The sequence below is a fragment of the Vulpes lagopus genome, chromosome 2, assembly GCF_018345385.1.
Source record: "Vulpes lagopus strain Blue_001 chromosome 2, ASM1834538v1, whole genome shotgun sequence".
In the NCBI taxonomy this organism is placed as follows: Eukaryota; Metazoa; Chordata; class Mammalia; order Carnivora; family Canidae; genus Vulpes; species Vulpes lagopus.
The window spans coordinates 24,053,588-24,079,782 of NC_054825.1; the positions used below are offsets into that span (position 1 = coordinate 24,053,588).

Sequence of the window (26,195 nt, forward strand, 5' to 3'; positions counted from 1 at the left end):
AATTAAATTAAAGGAAACCTAAGTAAGTGGAGAGATATAATGATGTGGCTATGAATCAGAAAATATTTGTCAAATGTCCGATTGATCTGTACAATTGATCTATTGACTTGATATAATCTCAATCAAAATTCTAGAAGACTTTTCTGGAAGATAGAAATTGACAAGTTGATTCTCAAATTCATATGAAAATGCAAAATATTTAGAATGATGAAGAGAATTTTCATAAAGAACAACCTGGAAGAGTTAAACTTCTGGACTTCAAGACTTTTATAAAACTATGATAATTAAGATAATGTAATGTTGGTTTCAAGATAGAAAACTAGACAAATTGAATAGAACAGAGTCCAGGAAAAGACTTGCATGTACATGGACAATCGATTTCTGACAAAAAAGCAAAGCCAATTCAATGGAGATATTGAATAATAATAAACTTTGTCTCATACCTCAAACACCATACACAAATTTAACTCAAAATAGATCATAGTCTAAACATAATACATCAAGCTATAAATGTATCTAGCCATAGCCATGAACAGAAGAAAAAAATCCTTGTGACCTTGACTTAGGCAAAGATTTCTTAGATATGACCCCAAAAGCATAATCCAAAAATAAATAATTAACAAAATACACTCCATCAAAATTACAACCCTCCTTACTGAAAGACATTTAAGAGAATTAAATGGCAAGCTATGGAATAGGAGAAAATATTTGCAAACCACATATATAAAAAGGGACTTTTATCTAGAATATAGAATGACTTTCAACATTCAATAATAATGCCAAAACAATTTTTCAGCAGGCAAAATATTTGCCCAGAGACTTCACCAAAGGAAATTATATAGATCATAAGCAAGCACATGAAAAGATCCTCACCATAGCTAAGTTACTAAGAGAATGAAAGTTAAAATCACAGTGAGATACAACTGCATGCTTTTTAGAATCTAGGCTAAAATGGAAAAGACAGACCATAATCAGGGATAATAAGGATATGGAACACCTGCATGTCTCATGTACTATTTGTGGAAGTGTAAAATGGTACAAACACTTTGGAATATAGTTCGCCATTTCATAAACATTGGAAGCTACATCTACCACATGACTCAGTCATTTTACCACTCAGTATTTGTCCAACAGAAAAAAGAGTATATAGCTATACACTTGTACAGGAATGGTAACAGCAGCTTTATGTGTAATAACCAAAATCTGCATTCAAACCAAATTTCCATTCATGGGTGAATAAACAACCCAATTTTGGTTTATCCATAAAATGGAATGCTACCCAGCAAATAAATCAACAAATAAATACTCATACACACAGCAACACAGATGAGTCTCAAAATAATTATGATAAGAGAAAAAGCCATGCAAACAATTGAGCATATACTGTATGATTCCTTTTACAAAAACTCTACAGAATGCAAGCGATCCTATAATCAGGCAAACTATGGGATAGGTATAGGATACGACAGTGAGCAAGTCCCCAACTGTGACTCTGGTGGCAGTGGAGTAATGAGGAAGGGTGGGAGGAAGGAACTATGAAGGAGCACAAGGAAACTGCAGACCAGGGGTGGGTGATGGCTATGCTCATTTTCTTGACTGTAGCTGAGACTGTGTGGGTATCTTCATATCAACACTTATCCACTGTGTATACTTTAACTTCTGCACTTACTGAATGTCAATTATACCTCAATAAAGTTTTTATGGAAATCTGAGAGCAACAAGGGGTGCCTGGATGGGTCAGTCAGTTGAGCATCTGACTCCTGCTTTTGGTTCAGGTCATGATATCAGGGTTGTGAGATCGAGTCCTGTGTCGGGCTCTGTGTTGGGCATGGAGCCTGCTTAAGATTCTCTCTCTCCCTCTGCCCCTCCCCATGACTGCTCTCTTTCTTTCTGAAAAAGAAAAAGAAAAAGAAAAAGAAAAGAAAGAAAGAAAGAAAGAAAGAAAGAAAGAAGAAAAAAAGAAATCTGAAGGCAACTCATATAGTGGCCTTAGCTTTACTTTAATAATATATATATTTTTAAAGATTTTATTTATTTATTCATGAGACACACACACACACAGAGAGAGAGAGAGAGAGAGAGAGAGAGGCAGAGACACAGGCAGAGGGAGAAGCAGGCTCCATGCCGGAAGCCCAACGCAGGACTTGATCCAGGGTCTCCAAGATCACGCTCTGGGCCAAAGGCAGCACTAAACCGCTGAGCCACCCGGGCTGCCCATACTTTAATAATATTTATGAGCACTTAAAAATGTTTAACTTCAAAAGAATATTTTAACTCTTTGAGTACAGTAATAATATCAAACATTTCTGAGGCTAGGTCAGAGTTTCTCCCCAATATATGCTATTTTAACAATCAATACTTTCATTTTGTGGCACTTGTCAGAACTGCCATCAACTGCCTATTTGATCAGTGTGTCTCTTTCCATGCCCACAGAGCTTGTATCAGTACCTTGAATTACTGAATCCCTAAGTCCTGGCACCTAGTAAATTCTCAGTAAATATTTGTTGAATGTAATACTTGACCTGGTATCTGTCTGATAAAGAGCAGGCTGTTGATACTTTCAATGACATACACTTAAAGCAAAGAAATGGTTTTTGCTCTCTGTACTTTTCATTTTCCCATTTACCTTATCATTTTTTCACTTGAGAAAAAGTTGTGGGGTTTTTTTTTTTCAGTATTTTATTTTATTTTATTTTTAATTTTTTTAATTTTTTATTTATTTATGATAGTCACAGAGAGAGAGAGAGGCAGAGACACAGGCAGAGGGAGAAGCAGGCTCCATGCACCAGGAGCCTGATGTGGGATTCGATCCCGGGTCTCCAGGATCGCGCTCTGGGCCAAAGGCAGGCGCCAAACCGCTGCGCCACCCAGGGATCCCTTTTTTCAGTATTTTAAAACATGAATCTCTTGGGATTTGTTAGACTCTGGCCTCTGTTAGTAGGTTCCCTGGGAGGAAAAAAGACAAACACCATGGCATAATTTCTGTGATTTTTAATGACTGATGGTGTGATACCATTAGTGGAGATCACACAAATAACATCAGCTTACGACTTGACAATTAAACTGGCAATCTCAGCATCAAAAAAGGGAAAGAGGTTGTATAAACCTAAGGGTAGACAGAATGCATCACAAGTAATGATCTACTAGTGAATCTGGAAAGCTCCCTTTGGGGGTTGAAGCCTCTGGGCTAGAAGGTTTCAGAGCCCATCCAGGCCTGATAGACACAGGAGAGTGGATTCCTCAGCCACCTTCCTACATCTTAATTATGAAAACACTCAAGTTCAATATTAGTACAACAATATTTGAAGAAAGGAAAGTTAATATATCTTTTTTCCCTCACTCTTTCCCCAGCTGCCTATTACAAAGCTTCTAGATTACAACCTCTGGTATCTCTACCAAGCACTTTAAATTAAAAAGTCTCCATTTTAAAGAGCCTTGTTTCAATAACTTAGACAGCTACTGCTGGCTGCTGCCTCCGGCACTCAGAGCAGCTGAGGGAGGCAACAGGGCAAAATGTCAGAAAAGCAGCTAACGGGAAAAGTGACCACAAAGGAAGGTCATTATCCCCTCCATGGTACACTTCAGCGGCAATGCATACCAGGGTCTCCCCTCCACCACTGTGTGCTTTTGAGAAACAGGCATCTCCTTTGTCAGGAATGAAACATGCTGCGGGCACAGCCCTCAGCCTTAGGTATTCTTTCAGGCAATCAGACTATCAGATCGATGGTGTCCTTTGTCTCTTGTCATGGTTAGAGTCATCAGGCACTCTTCCTCCCTGTGACTTTATGTAGTCACAAAGTCTGCTTCTATTTTCAAATCATACCATAATTTGTCCCCTTTCTTTTCAACCCCATAATTATTACCTTAATGCAAGTCCTATTTATCTCTTGTCCAGGGACAATTTAAGATCATTACATGTTGTAAACACTGAGAAAAACATTGGTCCCACCATCCCTTAGGTACTTATAAAATGTAAAACCATAAAATAAAAAGCTTTCCATGTGCTGAAATGAATAGCTTCTCTCCAGATTTTTCTCAAAAATCTAGGTAAGTTCAGTTACATTTCCACAGGCAATCTTAACTAGGGAAAGCTTTCTCTAGAAAGTCATCTTTGCACTGAGTTTTCAGACTAGCCAGATGAAGAAGGGGAAAAGGTCTCCCAGAGGGAGGCACATGTGCCAAAGTATTCTGGTGTGAAACAAGAGGGTGTATTACCTGTTGCATGAGTTAGGGGAGTGCCTAGAAAGAGGTGTAGGAAGTCAGACAGGATCCAAACTATGATGATCAACGTACTAAGCTAAATTCATCCTCCAAATGACAGGGAAGCCAACAATTAATTTTAAGAACAAACTGATGGCTGCCAAAGGGGAGGAAAGGTATTGGTAAAATGGGTGAAGGGGAGAGATCCAGGTCTCCAGTTATAAAATGAGTAAGTCATGGAAATAAATGCACAGCCTAAGGATTACAGTCAATGGTATCGGGATAGTGATATAATAGGACAGATGGTAGCTACAATCGTGGTGAACATGGCATAATGTATAAACTTGTCAAATCACTAAGTTGTATACCTGAAACTAATGTATCATTGTGTGTCAATTGTACTCAAAAGAGAAGAAGAAAAAGGAGGAGGAGGAGGAGAAGGAGGTGGAGGAGAGAAAGAAGAAAGAGGACAGGGAGGAGGAGGAAGAGGAAGATCTGTAACACATTCAGGTCAAAGAAATCTCTTTCTGTAACTTCTGGCACATCTCAGATCTACTGACATTTTCAAGTGCAAAGAAAGAATAAAAATAAAATACCAAAATAAAACCAAACTAAACAAATCTAGATTATACAAGCACATAGCCATGGCTCTAAAGGATAAGCTTCCATCTCAGACTTCTTTCACTCTGTTCCCTCAAAGTTCTTGCCAGTGGTTTTCTTGGCCTGGGTGCCATCTTTTCTGTTGTGCCCTCTACGATTTCCTAACTTTAGCCAGAGTCAAGGCCAAAGATCAGTTTGAAACCTTCCTGACCAGTCTCAGGACCTCTCATGTGGCTCTGATTTCCATCTTAGGGATAAGTCCCACCCTCAGTTCATTACCTCCCCTCCATTTCAAATCCTTTCTGGTGGTTGGTTCCACTCCATATGCCTCAAGAACATCTGAGGCTACAAAACAGGAAAGGACTCTTACTCTGCCCTCACACAGGACGGTGGAGACCCAAAGCTCAATAAGACTTCCATCACTCACCAACCTTGACATGTGAATATGTTATGGGTGGACTGTGTCCCCTCTAAATCCATATGTTGAAGTCTTCACCCCGTTACCTTAGAATGTAACTGTATTTGGAGACAGGCCATTTAAAGAGTTAGTTAAATTGAAATTAGGTTATTAGGGTTGGCCCTAATGCACTATGACTGGTCTCCTTATTAGAAGAGGAGATTAGGACATAGATACACAGAGGAAAGACCATGTGAAGATGCAGGGAGAATATGTCCATCCATAAGCCAATGGGAGAGACCTCAGAAGAAACTAATCCTTGATCTGAGACTTCTAACTTCCAAAACCATGAGACCTTATATTTATATTGCTTAATTCACCTAGTCTGTGATACTCATTAGGGCAGGCCTAGCTAAATAATATAATGTGTGACAAGACAGAGAACTTTTTTTTCCACCAGAATTCCTCTCAGGAGGACCTCTTCTTACTCCAGGACTTCATGGATCAATGTAAAAATGAGTCAAAAGTATAGCCTGGATGGCCTGAATCTGGGTCTGTGGCTGCCTGGGCATCCAAGAAGCAGGAGCAATCAAGCTGAGGATTTTGCCTGCTGTGGGACAGAAGACCTACTGAGGCTTCGGGAAGGGTCAGGAAGGGTATCGGTTTCCTATCACTGCTATAACAAATTACCACAAACCTAGTGGCTGAAGATAACCCACATTTATTAATTTTAAAAAATAATTTAGAGAAGATAAGTTTAATTTATAAATATAAATACAATTTATAGACTATAAAATATTTTCTGGAAGTCAGAAATCTGAAATCAGTCTCAGATTAAAATCAAGGTATCCACGTGGCAGCAATTCCTTTTGGAGGCTCCAGGAGAGAATCCTCATCTTTTCCAACATCTAGAGGCCACCTGTATTCCCTGCCCTCATGGCACCAACTCCAAAGACTATCACTCCAACTTCTGTTTCCATTGTCCTATTTCTTTGACTCTTCCTTTTTTGCCCTACTCTATAAGAACCCTTGTAATTACACTGGGCTCACCTGGGTAATCCAGGATACTCTCTCCAACTCAAGATCTTTAACTAAAACACATCTGCCCCGTCCCTCCTGCTCTGTAGGGAAATTCACAGGTTCTGGGGATTCACAGGTGGACATCATTGTGGGAGAGGGCATCATGCAGCTTCTGGTTTTCCTCACCAGAGGGTGGCATGACGAAGGAGAGACCAGGAACATGGAAATGTTGAAGGGAATTTGCTGAGTGGAAAGCTATGTGCTATGATCCTGAACACCACAATTCTTTAGTGACACTATCTAATCACAAAATGTTTGGTATAGTTGGTTACAACTATAGAGCAGTCAGTGACATAAGAATTAAGTGGTCTAATTGGGAGGTGGTCTGGGAATAGAGAAATTACCCAGACAATGGAAGGCAGCTGATACATGGTATATTATAAAGCCAGCTAACTCTGTGGGCAACTAAAGCTTACCTGCAATGGGAAATTCTGGAAAAAAAGGTCTATAACACTTGGCTCAGAGAGAAGTGAGGAAACAAGAGGATATATACACCAAATTCTGTTGGTCATTGGCTCAATCAAGACTGTTCCCACATGTTGGCTTCCTGGCACTTCTACTGCATAATGTGCAGAGGAGTGGGGTAGCCTCTAGAGGGTCTGAAAATAGGCTTTCAGCAAAGAAAAGCAAATCCTAGCAATCAGATGTCAGTGGGACCACTCTGGAGTGGAAATACCAAATGCATATGGACAGGACATCAACAGTATCTGTTAAAATTAGATTTCTCATGGAAACCAATGACATGGCTGAGTTTTACATCCTCCTTGATGTGGGGTTGAAATAGTCCATAAACATGAGGTAACAGCTGACATCTGGAATAGACAGAGAATAAATATCAGCAGAGCAGTGGCTTCTGTGCTTGTCTTGTACCTTATGCATACAGAACCACCATCATTACAACTCTTCTGTAAACTTCGACACAAAAAGCAGCCTCGAAATCCTTGCTATCTGGCTCCAGCTCAGGACTTCTGTGGAGTCCCCATTTTCAGCATTTTCCTGGTCTGAAGCCAGTATTCCCCTCCTCTCCCACTCCCACAACATTTGGCTTAGACAGAACATCAATCTGCACTGCCACACATCTCTATTGCTCTTTTGAGTAGATGAAAATATATTGGATAGAGTTTCTCCCCACCTACTACTTCCTCCCTTGATTAAAAAAGAAAATTAAAAAAGAAATGACAAAAAGAAAAACCTCCAACTGTTATTTGCTCCTTCCATTTCACTCCTAGTCTTCAGTCCTTCTCCACCCCCAGCCAGAAATCAGGCATTTCTGGAGCTTCCATGTCCACATACATGAGACAATATGCATGCATGTGGATACTTTTAAGTAAGAAGTCAATGTTCTAGAATTTAATTTTCTCATCTCACATTAAACCTGCCATTCTTCACATAATCAGAGTGATAAATGCAGAGTCAGACTTCGTCTTCATGACATTAATACCCATCAGGACTTCAAATGCAAACAATTGTGACATTCGACTTTATAAAAATTACCAAGTGCACCAACTCTGCTTAATTAAACCATTTAAAAGTTGCTTTTGTTACATTTAATGAATGATATATTATACTGCAATGAAACATGCAGCAATACAAATACTTCACAATGCTTCCAATTAAGACTCACTTCACTTATGCCAATTGACAACACAAGTGTTCCACACTTCATTCAGTTTGTGCATTTTAAATGAACTGGTTAGTGAGAAGGGTGCTTCTGTGCTAATGAGTTTTGTAATCAAGGCATCTATTTTAATTTCAAATTGGCTAGATTGGGGGAAATTGCTAGACTAAATGACTGGTACTAATTAGGATTATAAAAATATTCATCATGCCATGGAATTAACATGGGGGTCTGATTTTCCTACATTTGCATATTGCTTGAGTTTTGGGGAAAAAAAATCTTGACAAATTGTCTTCTCTTTAGTAAATTGAACAAACACTATATCTGTTTTAGCCCTTCTTTTCATTTAAAGCATAATACATATTCATGATTTGTAAATGAAGTTAAATGATTTCAACTTCTATCTTCATTACCATATTAAAGATGTTGTCTCCATAAACTTCCTTAAAAAACTTCAAATCATAGTATTACCTATTTAAATGGCAACTCTTTGGTTTAATCTACATATTAACCCAGATGTTCGAACAAATTAACGGGCAGAGAGCAAAAATGGACAAAACCTGGGGAAAAAAAAAAACCAACACAACTGCCTTGTTGTTTCTTTCTCTGCTTGAGGCAGAATTAATTAGTCCTATGGCCTAACATCAGTAAGCAGTTTGATGGCTTCCGGCCTCAAGGTCCCGCCTGGAAAGTGCTATCAGCTAAGGGATGTGACAAAAGAACAACTGGATCCATCTGAAAGCCTAGTCTTGGTATGGCTGATTTTGTTATCGCATCATTACAGTGTTTTCTGGGGCTAGGATTCAGTGTGAGCTGGCCCATATGCATTTCTGCCCAGAGGCAGTGGTAAATCTACCTACTCATGAGGGAGAGTGAGGTGTGGTGAGTCATAGTGGGGGATCTCAGGAAGGCGGAAGATAGAGAGCAGGCCAGGCCCCTCAATGGGTATGTGACCCTGAGCAAGTTAACATTGCTCTTAAGAGTCATATGCTCACCTGTAATTTGGAAATGCTACTATCCACCTTCCAGGCTCCCATGAGAATTCAATATAATAATGTACATAAAAGCCCCTGTCACTGCCCATACGTAGGAGATATTTGAAGTCATAAATCTCCATTTCTGAGAAGCACCTATACATCCAATACTGAATAACATAACACAGGTGTGTAAGAGTTACTCAGCACAGACCTTAATTCACTGCATATGTCTACACCCCTTAGCTCCAAAGTATTTGTTTCCATTACAGCTGTCAAATCAAATAACCAAATACTAATTCAATTTTTGGGTATAGTCGCAAAATTCATCTGAAAAACTACCAGAATAAATCACTTCCTTAACATCTATCTATAGTGGATGTTTCTAAATAATAAGACCTATATCTATCACTGAGTTGTAAATAATATAGATTGAGGTTATATCCAACAAGAGTACACTTTTTGTTAGGAGAAACAAACATAATTTCTAGACTTTCACAGTTTAAAAGGGACCAGAGTGAAAAGCAAAGCTTAAGGAAAGAGAAATCTTAGACTCAATGTACTATTAGTTCAGGGAAATTTCCCTCTGCACCACACTACCTCACGAAAAGGTATTTAAATTATGATTTAAGCCAATTTTACCCAACGTGAGCCTATTCACACCTAAAAAGTTTTTTAAGAGCACTAATTACTAGGACTGAACATAAGCTATTTAAAGTAGATTACTTTTCAGAATTTTTTCAATTATAAAAGTAATCTAATGAAATAACAGAAAACTTAGAAAACAAATGGTATGGAAAAAATGCACAAACATAATTCCATCATCTGAAGAGAATCCAGGAAATATTTGGGAATATTCCAAATCCCAACCCTTTTAAAATTTTTCTACTTCCCTCCTTATTTGCTCCCTTTCTTCCTCCCTTTACCTTATTTTATTTTTTGCATATCTGTATTCAGATAACTTTACTTAACATGTCTCATGCATGAATGTGTATGTACATATGATATATATGATCGTATATATGTGTATATATATATCATAATATATATGATTCATATATATCATGCATGTAATAGGACATATATATATTAAACAGGAGCTAAGGTGTATCTATGTTGCTACATGGTCATCATAACCACAATTTTGATGGGTGCATAATATTCTGGCAAATGTATGGACCATGATTTAAAGTCTCTTTTTTTTTTTAAGATTTTATTTATTCATGACAGACACAAAGACAGAGAGAGAGAGAGAGAGAGAGAGAGAGAGAGGCAGAGAGAGAAGCAGGCTCCATGCAGGGAGCCTGACATGGGATTCAATTCCCCGTCTCCAGGATCAGGCTCTGGGATGAAGGAGGTGCCAAACCACTGAGCCACCTGCGCTGCCCCTGATTTAAAGTCTCTTAATGTTAGACATTCAGTAAGTTTCCATGCAGTTTTTCCCTTTATGAATGACTATGATTAACATAATCATACCTAAAGCTTTGTGGTATTTGGTATTATTCTCTTGGTACAGTCTCAGAACTGGAGTAACTGAATCACTGAACCAAAGTTATGAGGATACAATATGCCTTTTTATATAAAAAAAAAACAGATTTATTTATTTATTTGAGAGAGAAAGAGAAAGTCTTCGGGTGGGGGTGCACAGAAAGAGAGAATCTCCAGCAGACTCCCAGCTGAGCAAGGAACCCAATGCAGGGCTGGATCCCCAAACTCTGAGATCATGACCCGAGCTGAAATCAAGAATTGGACACTTAACCAACTAGGTATCCTCCTTATGATACAGAAAGGAAAACATTTTTGAAAATGATACCTGTAGGGCAGCCATGGTGGCCCAGCAGTTTAGCACCGCCTTCAGCCCAGGGTGGAATCCTGGAGACCCGGGATCGGGTCCCACGTGGGCCTCCCTGTATGGAGCTTACTTCTCCCTCTGCCTGTGTCTCTGCCTCACTCTCTCTCTCTCTGTGTCTCTCATGAATAAAGAAATAAAATCTTTAAAAAAAAAAAAAAAGGGAAATGACACCTGTGAAATTAATTTTAGAGGGTAATTTTTAAAAAATTTTCTTATGAATGTTCTGTATAATTGGGCTTATTCAATATCAATGAATTATTGCTTTTGAGGCAGAATTAATTAGACCTATGGCCTAATCCAATTCTCTAAAGTTAATATTTTTAAATTCTCATTCTCTGTCATATCCCTCACCTGCTGTCTTCTAAGGACTTCATCTTTGTCTATTCCATCACCAGGTTAGCCAGAAATCAGCTGCGTGTCATTACAAATGACCCTGACTGGCGCAAAGTTGAGGAAAAAACCAATGGTCTGACATAATATTGATGGTCAAGCAAAGGAGTTTGCCTTCCTGAAAGACATCTCGGCAATGTGTATTGGGAGACCTACAAAGGGGAGCCTGATGGGCTCAGTCAGTTAAACGGCCAGGCTCTTGATTTTGGCTCAGGTCATGATCACAGAGTTGTGGAATTGAGCCCCACATCAAGCTTTGTGCCCAGTGGGGAGTCTGCTTGAGGATTTTCTCTCTCTCCCTCTTCCTCTGCCCCTTTGCCCCCCCCCCATGCTCTCCCTACCCCACTTTCTAAAATAAATAAATATTTAAAAAAATGACCCTGACTGATAGCCGCCCCTCTAGGGGTGAAAGATAATGACTGCACACTGCACAAGAGGATCCTGGGAAGCCAGTCATGTGCTCCTTAATCAGAGTGCTAGTCTCATAGGTTAATTCAGTTTATGAACATTCATTAAGCTCATGAGATGTGCACTTTCCTCTAGGTATGCAATACATTGCCTTAAAAGGTTTAGACTTTAAAAGGCCATGTGCTGCCATACCAGGGTGAGGGGTCAAAATGGAGGCAGAGAATGAAGGTGGCATAGAAGATATGGTCAGGTCTGGTAGACAGGGGCCTAAGTCTAGAGATGCTTGTCAAGGAAGGGATAAGCAGAAGAATTCCTGAGTCCCACAGGAAAACTGGAAAGGGAGGGTCAGAATCAGGCAGAGTCAGAGTTAGGGACACTAGGCAGCAATGGAACACAAAAGATCCGGGCATGTGTGAAGACACAGTCACTTTGTACAGGAAATGGTTGGGAGAAAGTCAAGAAGGCTGTGAAGCTCTCCACCTCCTTCCCACCTGCAGTTATACTCACTTCGTCACCGAAACACTGTGGCTGAGTTTCTACCCTGAGAGCATAACTGCTTTGGAAACAGTGTTGGGAAAATGTCCCTGAGTACCCAAGATAATACATAAATATGCTACATCTCCCATTAATTATTTTAGCAAATGTCCATTTCCCTAGCAGAAATGTGTCAGCTTACCAAAAGGGACACTTAGAAGGTAAAGGCAGAGCACACATGCCGAGACATGATACAGAAAAGCAGGTTTGGGAAGACAAAACCCACCAGGATCCATAATTTTGTTGTAGGTTGTTCCTTTGAGCTAATGTTCTCATGAGCAAAGGTACCATCGGTGGAGACTTTTCCTGCATGACCCTCACTAAATGCAAGTTAACACTGTATGGTCAACTAGTTGGGTCATTCAGAACTCAGCTCAGAGAGATTAATGGTGATATCTGAATAACGGAGAGGTTGCTCCACCTCCTTAATAAAAACACAGGGCCATTCTTGGTCCACTGTTTCTGTTTTCACCTACATGCAAGTGGCCTCATGGAAACCAGTGTTTCTATGGTGATGGAGATCGCACATCCCCACATCCCCACTGTACTGCCAAGCTATCCTGAAGAGGAGTCAGCGTGATGTAGGTGAGTAGGGCTCTGGATTTTCTTTCTCTTAAATGACACAGAAATGGTTTTATAGGTATGGAAGGGACCTTGTGAAACTGCAATGTTTTTCTCGAAATAGAAGGTGCCCTTCGGTAGGACTCTCATTCCATGGAGGATATGCTTCAAAACCACGGTCATCCCTCGTTAATCCCCTGCAGCTTTACCCCACCAGGTGGAGAGATAGAAAGCCAGTTTCTGCCAATGGCTACTGTGGAACGTTGTCATCACCTGCTAATCCCGGAGCTCTGAATACAATTACATTTCTAATCTGAGGGTTTACAGGAGAATACAAATGAAAGGAACAGCGTGTTTTGTATCCAGCATTCCCCAAGTACGAGTTTAAACTTCCTTTGAATTTTCAGGCCCTCCACACTCCAGATACTCTAATTTGCCAGTGTCCCCCTCATGCAGGATGCAGCAGCCCCAGTTAGGGTCCAACCGGCAAAGTCTGCATGGAACCAACGTCGCCTCTTCAGCTGTGGACTCTGTTTTGCCAGTGACCATGCTCAGAACTGCATCAGCTCCTTAACCAGCTTGTCAATCTGTCAGCTACTATTGAACATAGCTGGTAGCCAGTGATGAAAAACAACAACGAAAACAAAAAACACCTAGCTTCCACAACCCCCAACTACTACAACAGCAGCCCTTCATTATGTGTGCTAGTGTTTCCGAAAGTGGTGTTTACGTTGAAATTATTAATTCTAGGCCACCCTAGCCCAGAAGTGTCTGAAAAACAACAGAGTCTGAAATCCCATGGAGTTCCTCATCTCTGATCTCCAAAGCCAGCTGTATTTGTTAAAGTTTCATTTTGCCAAGAAGATAAATGATAATAGAATTTTGCAACTCCACCTCTCCCACAGAAAAATAGCTGTTTTCAGCTCTGTCGCCTGTGGAAGACCCCTGTGCCAGGACATATGCATCTGTGAATACATGAGCATGTGCCCACTTAAAAAAACAAACAAACAAACAAACACACCACCAAGTCTCTTGTCAAAATGAGGGATGTTTAAAAATCCAGCTTTCTAAAGCAATGAGAAAAACACCTACCTATTTAGAGGACTGCAATGTCCTCAAAACCTATCTCAAAGTCTTTTTTTTTTAAATCTCCATTTGAATAATATTATTGAGCCCTCCAGCTAATCCAAAATATCACAACGTACTTTCAGTCATCAGTGAGGGCATAGCCTGCTGGAAACAAGAGAATCCTGCCTCTTAAATAACTGGTAAATACACAGCCCTCCAAAGACGTTCTAGGGCTTTGATTCAGAAAGGAGAGGAAAGGAGTAGCTTTTCTTTTATTATTCCAATTTGGTCAACTGTAACCTATTACTTTTGCTGGTGGTTTTGCAAAGATTCTTATAAAGCATTTCCACAGATTCATATAGCCAAGAAAGAATCTCTTGTCTTTAGTAAGTACTGAGTTCTTTTATATTAAAATGCAAAGTGCCAGGAGAATCTATAGGACAGAAGAGACGCTGGCAAAGGAATTAGCAGGAATTGGGAAGCTCCTAGGATGGCTAGAAGGGAGGACTTGGTCAAAAGCCCAGGTCAATCTGAACAGGAAACATAAATGACTTTGCTATGTGCTATTGTGACACATCAAAATTGTAGAGCCACAGCCCTCCAAAGGGTCAAGTGTAGGGTGCATCTTTCCCTACCTCCCCACCCTTTTGCATCTTTGGAAGTTGGGACACTTGGGTGATCACCCACAATCTGTCCTTGACCAGTTCCAGGTAGCCACATTTCCTAGTTGACTCACAACCTGCTATCCAGCATCTCGAGTAACACAATACTATGTGCATGTCTCATTTTCTAGCTATCATTTTGTTCTATCCAGAAGATATTTCCTTAATTCTGCAGCAGTGCTTTTACTGAGTGAGATCTCCGGGCAAGTCTCCTGCAGCTTTGAGGTAACAATTTGGAAGGTAAAGCAATTGGATATTGTCCCTTTAAAATATCATTCAATTAGGTCTTTTGTAATACATACAACATAACGAGATAGCCTTACCAATTCTAAAGAAATTGCTAGTGCATTTCATCAAAGGCACAATAATAGAAACATTGATTCACTCCTCACCACAAACATCTCCCTTTGATGCTGCAGTTACCTTCCTACTAACACTTTTCATTTTCTCCAGAAGAAACCAGCTGCCTCAATGCATGCACATTAGAGAAGGTTCCAGTCGGAAATAAGACATTTGTATATCAATCTCAACTCCCCTATATCTCCATCCGCTGCTGCATAGCATTTCTCTTCTTGACTCTAAACCAATAAATTATTCCAAAATAAAGAAAAAGTCTTCTACACCCTGGATGATGAGGGCTAGGTGTTTTATGCCAGCTCTGCAAATGTTGCCAGGGGCATCGTCTGCCTCCTCACACCATTTATTTAAAAGAATGGCAGGGTACCAGTTAGAAACTTTATGGGCCTGAAGAACATTCAGCCACTTTATGCAAAAGATGTCAACAAGAAAGAGTACCGAAGGAATAATACATCCAGAAATGTGCAGTGTGATTAGGAAAATCCATCAACACCCACTGCCACATTTTTAAATATTTTTACTATGTAAAAAAGCAGCCACCAAGGGACGCCTGTTAAGCAAGCATCTGCCTTCAGCTCAAGTCATGATCCCAGAGTTACGGAATGGAGCCCTGTGTTGGGCTCCCTGCTTAGTGGGGCGTCTGCTTCTCCCTCTCCCTCTGCTCCTCCCCCTGCTTTTTCTCTCCCTCTTACTTGCTCACTCTCTCAAATAAATAAATAAAATATTTTTACAAAAGCATCCACCAAGCCTGAAAGTATTTTAAATATGTTATATCCACAAGACTACTTCATGATCACAATGCCCCAAATGTTCTTAGTGCTATGGAGATGGAGGAAAAGATACTCCTTCTAGATATACTCAAAGCATACTGTTTGGTTTATTAACCTCTTGGCATGAGATGTCTAATCTAGCTTGTCTCTATATAAGTAAAAACATAGTTTAGCATTTCTGAGTGTCATCTAAATAAATTACCATCCAGCCTTTAATGACAGCCAAAAAATTTATTTTTTTCAATATAGCCTCAAAATTCCCAGCAATACAAAGCATCTAAACTCGCAGATTATATGACATTTGGCTAAGTCTTTCATACAATATCCACTTGATGCCATGAAAGAAATGTATATGCAATGGCTTTTGCTCTGCAAATGTCATGTGGCTGTCCTTAGGGGATTGCATTAAGCACCTGGCACCCACCATGAGGCTCCATTAATGAGAGATATAAAGGTTATGCTGAAATTATTGTTTAAAGGTGCTGACATGTCTCTCCCTCCCTCTCTCTCCCCCCCCCTCTCTCACACACACACACACACACACCACATACTGAAAATCACATATTCAAATATATACTGAGGAGTAACTATCTCAGGATTTAAGAAAGAACAGAAGAAAAGAAGCTATTTCCATTAAGGTTAAACTGTGGATATCTCTATGCAAGACATGCTTATAACTATCTATTTTCTTTCATTGATTAATTCCACATTATTACACAAGAGTTTGGCATCAAGTACTGTCCTTAGGACTGCACATCATACTAAGGAAATACAAAGAATAATTCTAAAGTCCCTTTCCTAAGTATAAGTTGATCAGCTCCAAAAGGCTCATTACCATAGCATTCATGCATTCATCTACTAATCTGTTTATCTCACAAATATTTAGTGAGAACCTATTAGGTACCAGGTACTGTGCTAGCACAGGTGCTACGTCAAGGAGTAAAAGAAGACCTGGTACTGCCCTCCTGGAGCTTGCAGTTCAATGAGGAACACAGATAACTGAAAGATAACATTAGTCAACATAAACTCTCAACTATGGCCTATCCTCTGAAAGGGAAGTAGACAGCACTACAGGAAAGACCACTGAAAAGCACTTAACTTTGTCAGGGAGTTTAGGAAAGACATCCTGAAGAAGTAATGCTAGATCTGAGATCTGACAGTGACAAAGTTGACTTCAGGGAAGAAGAGTCCAGGCTCAGGAAATGGAGCCAGGGAGACATCTGGGGGGATGAACTGAAAGAGGGCCATTCAAGGGAAAGTAGTAATGGTGAGTCAAGACAGAGGAGAGACCAGCAAAGGAGGTCCTAGCAGATCCTACAGAGGACTCTGGTCTGTGTTTGGTGAGCAAGGAGAAGATGCAGAAATCCTAAGATCTACATTTGGGAAATAGATTGTTCAGGTTATAGTATAAACACACTGGAAGAGGCTCCAGTCATTGCTCAAATGAAAGATATATCCTATGCTTGAGTGGTGGTGATAATAGAAGTCCATGGAATTAAGAGATGGAGACGGAATGATATGTTACAGATGCTAGGTGAAGAACAAGGATACCTCCTAAGTTCTGACTTTTGTAAGCAACCTAATGAATATGATTAGGGAACACTGGACTAGAACCAGCTATGTTGAAGGGAGAGCAGAAGTCCACTTTTTGGAATATACTGGATCAAGAGACTTCTGAGACATAGAAGAAACAAGGTCAAGTACACAACTGGATCAATGGATCTTGAGCTCAAAGAGGAGGACTTATTGGGTCATTATATCTTGAATGTACTTTCAGAAAGCCACAAAATGATATGTTTGGGACTTCCCTTCCTTTGCTAAACTACAAACAATGGTATATTCACATTTTACCAAATCAGTGTGGCATGGTATGCTGGAATGTGCCCTAGACTTAGAATCTGACAACATGCATTTGAGCTCTGGCTCTTCCAACAACTAGCTGGGCAGGATTGAACAAACACCTTAGCCCTTCTCACCTTTGTTTACTACCACCACTACAAAATTACTATGAATACACATTTCCTACTTACTTCACAGGGTAGTTTTAAAGGTCAAATGAGTAAAATTACAGAGGAAACCATCTTAAGCCTATGAAATGATAAACAGTACTGCCAAAAGTGAAATACACCTGCCTGCATATTTTGAACTAAAGAGCAGAAAGGAAAGTTCGTTGCTGCAAACAAAACGAAACCGGTTGGAATGATGAAACATTGTTGAATCCCCTCCAAAATTCAGACTAAGTAAACAAGTGCTTTCCACCAGGTGGTACCTGGGTGACAAGATGTGAATAAAAAACAGTGTTTGTTCACCTTCTGATCCAGACTGTAGGCCAGCACCCAGTCCTCCTGCCTGGGATGGAAGAGCAAGCTCTGGATGTAGAAAGTGAGCCGGTATTTCTGATAGGTGGCGCCCTCGTCAGAGCTGATTAATATGCTGCTCTCCATTTCAGGATCACTAAGAAGCATGATCTAGAGAAAGGAGAGGGGAGAAAATACAGATGGAGTTAGCATGAGAAAATAAATAGAAGAAATTAAAGCATAAATATAAAGTCATCTGTACTTGTATATCACAGCACAGAAAGGGGCGTGTGGGTCTCTATATAAAATATTGGCATTTCCTCCCTGATTTAGTCCTTCATTGCTGTATAGAGCTGGAATATTATGCATGGTTAGGTCTGCATACAAATGAGGCTTTCGTTTTGCCATGTCCATCTTACAGGTACTTACATTGTTGATGTCCATCTTTTAAGTAGGGGGAGTATATTCCTATGATCTTCTGTCCCCTGACCTTAAGACCATTACACAGGCCTCTGTCTGCCCCATCTCTCAATTCTCCAGGTCACTTTTCATCACACCATTGTTCTTGTTGCCCTTTAGTCATGAAAAGGATGCCCCTCTTATCCCACTGTGTATTTTGTTCTTTCTGAACGAATTGTGAGTGATTTAATTGACTTAAGTGTTTTCAATGATCCCTTTGTTCTAGATACTTTCCAAAGCCCACATCCCCAAGGGCCCTGGGGAAAAGACTGTTGCTCATGAAAGTGCCTCATCCCCAAGCCAAATAGACAGAATGGTGTAGGAAAAAGGCTCTGGCATTCTAGGGAGCAGATTCAAACTCAATGTCTCTGTTCATAATGGGTCACCTTGGAGCCTACTTAATTCTCAGCTTCCACAACAATAACTGAGACAGTATTTAATCCAATAGACACTTAAACACTTGGACTTTTCTCACAGTTGAACTCCTAACAGTCTTCGATACCACTGGCAATTCCATCCTTCCTGCAGCATTCTCTACCAGGGGCTTCCATAACATCATGCTCATCTTGTTACCCTTTTCATCTGTTTTGAATACTCAACTTTCTCTGATCTCCATATAACGTGACCATTGCTAACCCTTCAATATAGATCCTCCTTTCTTTTTATTCAATGTACTGTTCCTCAGCGACTTCTTCCAAGATTGATTGATTGATTGATTGGTTTTACAATTACCATCATTCTGGGAATAACTCAAAACTTCAATGTAGACCTGAGGTCTCCTCTCAATCTCAGACTCAGCTTCCTGACAGATTCTTCTATTTGGATGTCCACATGTCCACAAACACCTCAAACTCACCATGCACCACAATGTACCTCATCCCAAGCCTATCCCCCTCCCACAATGTCCTGCCTGGCTCAGTTCTTGTTTCTATTAATGATTCAATATAAAGCCCAAAACCTGAGATTCACCCTTGACTCTGTTTTACAATCACCTCTGAAAATTAGTCTTTGAGATCCATATATTTTATCTACTAATTAGCTCTAAAATCAGATCCATTCTCTCCCTGCCCATTGTAACTGACATAGTCCAAAACATCATAATCTCTATACTGGATTACTAGAAAATACTCCTAGCCAATCTCAGTGCTGTCACCTCTTGCCCTGTTCCCCAATCCATTTTGTCACAAGGTGGCCAGAACAATTGTCTTATAATACAAATCTGATTCTGACATCCCCCTACTTAAAACCATTCAATGGCTTATCATTGATCTTCCTATATTCTAAAATCCTTAAAACAGCCTAGCAAACTCTGCCCTCTGCTTTTGTCTCTGGCTTCATCAGAACCACAGCCCCTTTGACCTTTATTATCCACCTAGACCTAGCTTCTTTGAGTTCCTCCTGTTGTTTGCTGAGTGACTGAATGAGCAAATAAGTTTATTTCCTCTCAGAGTTTTCCCTGCCTTTGGCTATACTGCCACTCATTGTTAGGGCTACTTCTACACATGGTCTGAATCCCAAGACCCAAAGTACGAAATAAAGCTGAAAACCATTCCCATACCTTATAAAATAAAAATTATTAAGTAGCAGGATTTTTAAAATGTTACCCATAGTGTATATTACTATTATAAAGTAAGTTTTAAAACACATTCAATCCCTTTAACTGCAAAGATTCACAGTCCTTTCCCTCTTTTATTCGTTTCAGCTTCCAAGACAAGCTTACTTTCTTTTTCTCAAATATTTGCTTTGGCTTCATTGAAATAAGTCATTACTAGTTATCAGCAAATTTTTAAGGAAAGGATGCAGTATAATATATTTTTTTCATTCATAGGTGAATAATCTTGGGGAAACGCTCTGAGATGGATTTTTTATAGACAGAATAGCTTCACCTCCCTTAGCACTGTAAAGGGGTAGGGGCAGCAGATAAAAGCACCCCTGCTGCCCTTGAGAATAGCTCAGAGGATGCATCTATGCTCCTCACAAAGTCTGAGAGGAAAAATATGCTGAGAAAGAATGAGGCTTTCATCACCACCCTGACTTGCTTCCCACCATGTGCTGATGGGCTACATAACAGGCAATGAAATCATTTTTCCCTTGGTGCAGAGAAATTAAACTGCTTATTTTATGCAGGTATAAAGAAGCTTCATGCCTATGATTTTAATTAGAAGATAAGACCAACATCATAAATGAACTTTATTTTATATACCATGAGTTACTATATCCTGAATAAGAGTTACCATCAAATATCTAGTGCAATGTAGTCTCTTCCCCCCGCAGCTTCCTTCTGGGTGTATGCATGCATGCACATACCTGCACACACACACACACACACACATTAATCCACACACAAATGCTGCATGTATGTGTGCACATACTCATTCACACATATGCTGATGCTGCATAAATGGGCACACACACATACATTAATGAATTCATATATAAGGCATATTGACACTGCTTGGTGGTTTTAGAGAGCTTTTGTTGGCAAGAGCACATTTTTATTGCAACCTTTCTCTGACATGCTCATCAAAAATCCTTTATATACCTTGGTATCACTGGCAGTGTCTGTATTCAATCCCAGTTTCTGAGAAGAATGAAATGAAGGGAAACAGAAATCTGTATGTCCTGGATTTTGAATCTGTGCTGGGCACATCACCAGATACTTTATCGAAATCTCACACAGGTTACTTGGTGAACCGAATATCATTAGGATCGTTAGTGTTTTATAGATAAGAAAACCAAGACTCAGAGGAGAAGAGCAACTTGCCTACTTCCTGCTCTGAGCAGCTGAAATGCCACCACTTTCCTGGACCTTGAAATCACAGTACTTTACTATTTTTACCAAAGGACAAGTAGGAGTTGGAGAAGCAAGTCTTTGTCCTTTTCTTAAGCATCTCTAAGAGATCCACCAAAAAAAAAGTAACTTCCAGAAAGCCCCTTTCCTTGTCTGATTCATATCTATCTCCTGCCTAGAGACCATGAAGAATTAAATAAATAGGAATCCAAAGAGGAAATAAAATGTTAGTGCAAAAACAAAGAAAGAAAAAGAGGGGAGCATAATATTAACATAAATATAATACAAGAGCAAATGTCTCACCAGAAGTTGTCTCAAGGTAAAATACAGGTATTGTATATTAATATACAACATGTGTGAAGAAAATCATCCTATATCCACCCAACATTTTACTATGTCACAGGGATTTCAAACGCAAATGCTTAAGGGGGCAAAGCAGGTAAAATAAGCGAATGAAGCCAAAAAGAAAAGACAAGGAGTGGTGTGCAATTTGCCAACATGAAGGGTGCACACCTTCTCTGAAAATATTTGAAATTAGTTTAAAAAAAAAAAACTGTACCCAAGGGATGCCTGGGTGGCTCAGCAGTTGAGCATCTGCCTTTGGCTCAGGTCCTGATCCCGGAATCCGGGATCGAGTCCCACATTGGGCTCCTTGCAGGAGCCTGCTTCTCCCCTCTGCCTATGTCTCTGCCTCTCTCTGTGTGTCTCTTATGAATAAATAAATAAAATATTTTAAAAAGCTGTACCCAAATTAAATATGCCTGTGGACTGAATTTATGAGCTAGGCACGTGATTCTTATGAAGCTGTGATAGTTTTGAGTAAGGGACGGGAGTGGGGGTGGCTAGTTAGGGAGAGAGAGGTAGGGGGCTACAGTATCAGGCTCACAGAAATCTCAAAAACCAGAGGTAAGAGAAGAAACCAGACCACCCTGCCCTAGGTGTGTGTGTGTGTAGGGAGGAAGGCGGGTCTTTTTTTTATGACGGTCACCTGTGACCAACAAAGGATAACCAGTCCCTAAAAGGAAGCCACTAAATATGTGATCACAAGTCCTTTCTCAAACCAAGATATCCCAAGAATGATAAGACTACAAGCTCCCTGGTCAGTTCTAAATAAAAGACTGTGATGGAGGTCTCCGTTGGCAACTCTGTCTGGACTCTCACTCCTGAGAGCTTTTACTGTATCCTTGCTTAATAAAACTCTATTGCTTTACTCTACTTTGTCTGTGAGATTCATTCTTTTTTTTTTTTAAGATTCATTTATTTATTTATTCATGAGAGACACACAGAGAGAAACAGAGACACAGGCAGAGGGAGAAGCAGGCTCCATGCAGGGAGCCCAAAGTGGGACTTGATCCCGGGTCTCCAAGATCACATCCTGGGCTGAAGGCAGTGCTAAACCGCTGAGCCACCCAGGGCTGCCCGAGATTCATTCTTTTACTCGGTGAGACAAGAACCTTGCTCTCCTGCTTCAGTTGGTTTCTACTGACACAAAGAAATGTACAACCCTTGCCCCTTAATTTTTAATTACAGGTATATAAGTATAAAGCCTATGGTGATTAATTCCTTTACATGTCTGTGGGTTCTGTATTTGTGTGACTTTGACAATATGAATGAGAAAGAGTTTACACTGGAGATTTTGGTTTTGCATTATTTTGTTTTTGCTTTCTTTTCACTTTCTTCATCCAGCTTTTCCTGACATAAGACCTGCAGTGAATGTATGTGTGTACTGGAAGGAGAACAGGGTATTTCAAATATGGTTTAGGAGAGTTACTAATACTATAGGCTCTGGGGGTGGGTGGCTTGAGTTCAAATCCTCAGTCAACTACTTTCTGTGTAAACGTGAGGGTATTACTCAATTTTTCCAAGTCTGTTACCTCATCTAAAATAAAATAAAATAAAATAAAATAAAATAAAATAAAATAAAATAAAATAAAGGAGATAACCATTGTATCTAACTCACAATGCTGTTGAGAGGATTAAATGAGGTAATGATTCAAAAAGTTTAGCAAAGGCCCATAAGTACTAAATAAGAGTGAGTAAGAGAACAACGGAAGTCAGAAGCAATGCCAAGCAGGCTGAAGACAAACTGAAGCAATTCGGGGATTATATACCTCCCTTTTGGCTCCCATCATTCCTGAGCTTTGTGGATCAAAATGAAAGGGATAGGTGATTGTGGACATTGCTGCTATAAACACAATAGCCAAACTGTGGAAGGAGCCTCGGTGTCCATCAAAAGACGAATGGATAAAGAAGATGTGGTCTATGTATACAATGGAATATTTCTCAGCCATTAGAAATGACAAATGTCCACCATTTTCTTCGAGGTGGGTGGAACTGGAGGGTATTATGCTGAGTGAAGTAAGTCAATCGGAGAAGGACAAACATTGTATGTTCTCATTCATTTGGGGAATATAAAAAATAGTGAAAAGGAATAAAGGGGAAAGGAGAAAAAATGAGTGGGAAATATCAGAAAGGGAGACAGAACATGTGAGACTTCTAACTCTGGGAAACGAACTAGGGGTGGTGGAAGGGGAGGTGGGCGGGGGATGGGGGTGACTGGGTGATGGGCACTGAGGGCGGCACTTGATGGGATGAGCACTGGGTGTTATTCTATATGTTAGCAAATTGGACACCAATAAAAAATAAATTTATATTAAAAAAAAGTATAAAAAAAAAAAGAAAGTGATAGGTGAGGGGTGGGGTGGGAAAGGGGAGTTCCTGTTCAGCGAACAGAGTTTCAGACATGCAAATGGTAAAGTTCTTAGCTGTTCATAGTTAATGATACTGTATTGTACAATTTGAAGAGTTTGATGAGAGGACATCTCCTATTAGATGTTGTTTTCTTTTTTCACCACAATTAGAAAAACCATGAAAGAGTAAAAGAGAAAAAAAAACTATATTTTACATGCATTTTACATTGCTGATAATATTTTAAGAAAAACACACTCTATTAGCATATATCAACATTGCCACAATGAACACCCATCAATAGGCAATTGTGAATTTTCCAAGTTTGTTTGTGGCTTTGAATAACCACTTTCCTCTCTTCAAAGGAAGGTCCCAGCTCTTGAAGGAATTAAACACATCACTGCCCTAGGGGTAAGAACTTCATACAATCAGTCTTTACCAATTTCCCTTGTTTACTGTATGTGAATTGTCTATATTTTGGATTAGAAATGGACAAGCCTTAGAGTTTACTAACATTTGGAATATCTTTTTTTTTTACGTGTGTAAAGTTTTTTGCAGGAAATTCCTCGGAAAGTTGAATAACAACAGCCCTAATTATAATAGGGTTTTGCAAATTGCAAAGGACACACAAGGAAGTCAGCAATTAGGCAGGGCCATGCTTAGCCAACTTATGCTTTCAAAAACTTAAGTTTACTTGTATCTATACCAGTCAAAATTAATATTGAAGAGGTCAGAATCCTCCCCACAAATCTTTCCACAATGCACCGTTTCCTGTTGCTTGGCATGTCTTACAATACCATTGATGAATATGCTATTTTATTCAATTATAATCTCTCTGTTCTGTGTGCCATCTACAAAATGGGTGAAAGCTAAAGGTTTCTCAGTCTCTCACTCTGCTTAGAAATGCAAAGGAAAAAATTGGAGTTCAATGCTTTGAAAATAGTCTCAGAATACAACTAGACTCCCTCTGAATAGAAAAGGAGAAATACTATAATTTACTGTATAATTGAGTTTTAATGGGGGACACTTAGCACAGTTAGTGTTCAATAAGAAATAACAATAATATCAATACAAGCTCACAAAGAATATAAGAAAGATGTTCTTTAAGTTGACCCCCAAACCAATTGACATAATTGATATGCTGTTGAGTATTGACTTATACATAAATAGATCCTGTTATAGATAAAGCTTTTAATCACAATATAACAACAAACCAGCATTCACTACCACCCCATCCATCTACCCATCTGTCTATCCATCTATCCATCCAACACCTCCTCTTATATCAGTGGTTCTCAACTAGGGCAAGGGTGGAGGACACACTGCCCCCAGGGGACATGTAGCAATGTACAGACACGTTTTAATTGCCACAACAGGGGGGCAGTGGAAGGAGTTACTGGAATCTTGTGATTTAAACCAGAGATGTTGCTAAATACATTATAATATACAGGACAGAACCCCGCAACAACTAATTATCCAATACAAAGTGTCAATAGTATTATTGTTGAGAAATCTTGCATAATATATATATGATATGTACGTACATACATATACATACAAGTCCTCTTTTGAGAAAAATATGTAAACTACATATACATTTTACAGATACACATCAATGCATATTTATGCTTATACATGTCTCTTTCACCTACCATTTATACATGCCACTCACTTTGCCAAGATTAGACTCCTTGTCTTTCTACCTCAACCAATTGCATTAAGCATGCTTCTACTTGTCCTTCATAATTTAACATAAGTTTCACCAAGAAAGCAACAATCACTGAAGCCAGTCGGGGAGAAAAAACAAAGAAAAACAACTAACCACATAAAACAAACAACTGGATTCAAAAATGGGCAAAGAATTTGAATAAATATTTTCTAAAAAAAAATGTATAAAAATTGGCCAAAAAGCACATGAAAACATGCTCATCATCAGTAATTATTAGGGAAATGCAAATAAAAACCACAAATAAGACACCATACCTCACATCCAATGTGATGGCTATGATCAAAAAAAGACAAAAACTAAAACCAGAAAAAAATAAGCATTGGTGAGGTTGTAGAGAAATTGGAACCCTTGTTCATTTTGGGTGAGAATGTAACATGGTGCAGCTACCACAGAAAACAGTATGGTGGTTCCTCAAAAAATTAAAAGTGGAATTTCATATGGACCAGCATTTTTACTTCTGGATATATGCCCCAAAGAACTGAAGGCAGGGTCTCAAAGAGATGTTTATACACCCATGTTCATAAAAGTATTATTCCATAATAGCCAAAAGGTAGAAGCAACCCAAGTGTCCACTGATGGAGGAATGGATAAACAAAATGTGGCACATACAAAATGAACTACCATTCAGCCTTAAGAAGAAAGGTGATTCTGACATGTACTACAACATACATGAAATGCAAGGACATTATGCTAAGTGAAGCAAGCCTGTCACAAATAGACAAATAGTATATGATTCCACTTCCATGTGGTACCTAAAGTA

The 26,195-nt window shown here is 39.4% G+C and overlaps 1 protein-coding gene across 1 annotated transcript in view; it reads right to left on the bottom strand.

The window, feature by feature from the left end:
• SORCS3 (sortilin related VPS10 domain containing receptor 3) overlaps positions 1-26,195 on the bottom strand; it is a 587,544-nt gene that overhangs the window by 265,656 nt on the left and 295,693 nt on the right. Inside the window, exon 4 of the mRNA XM_041738191.1 lies at positions 17,781-17,939. Coding sequence (XP_041594125.1) covers positions 17,781-17,939 — 159 coding nt within the window. The remainder of the gene's footprint in view (positions 1-17,780; positions 17,940-26,195) is intronic.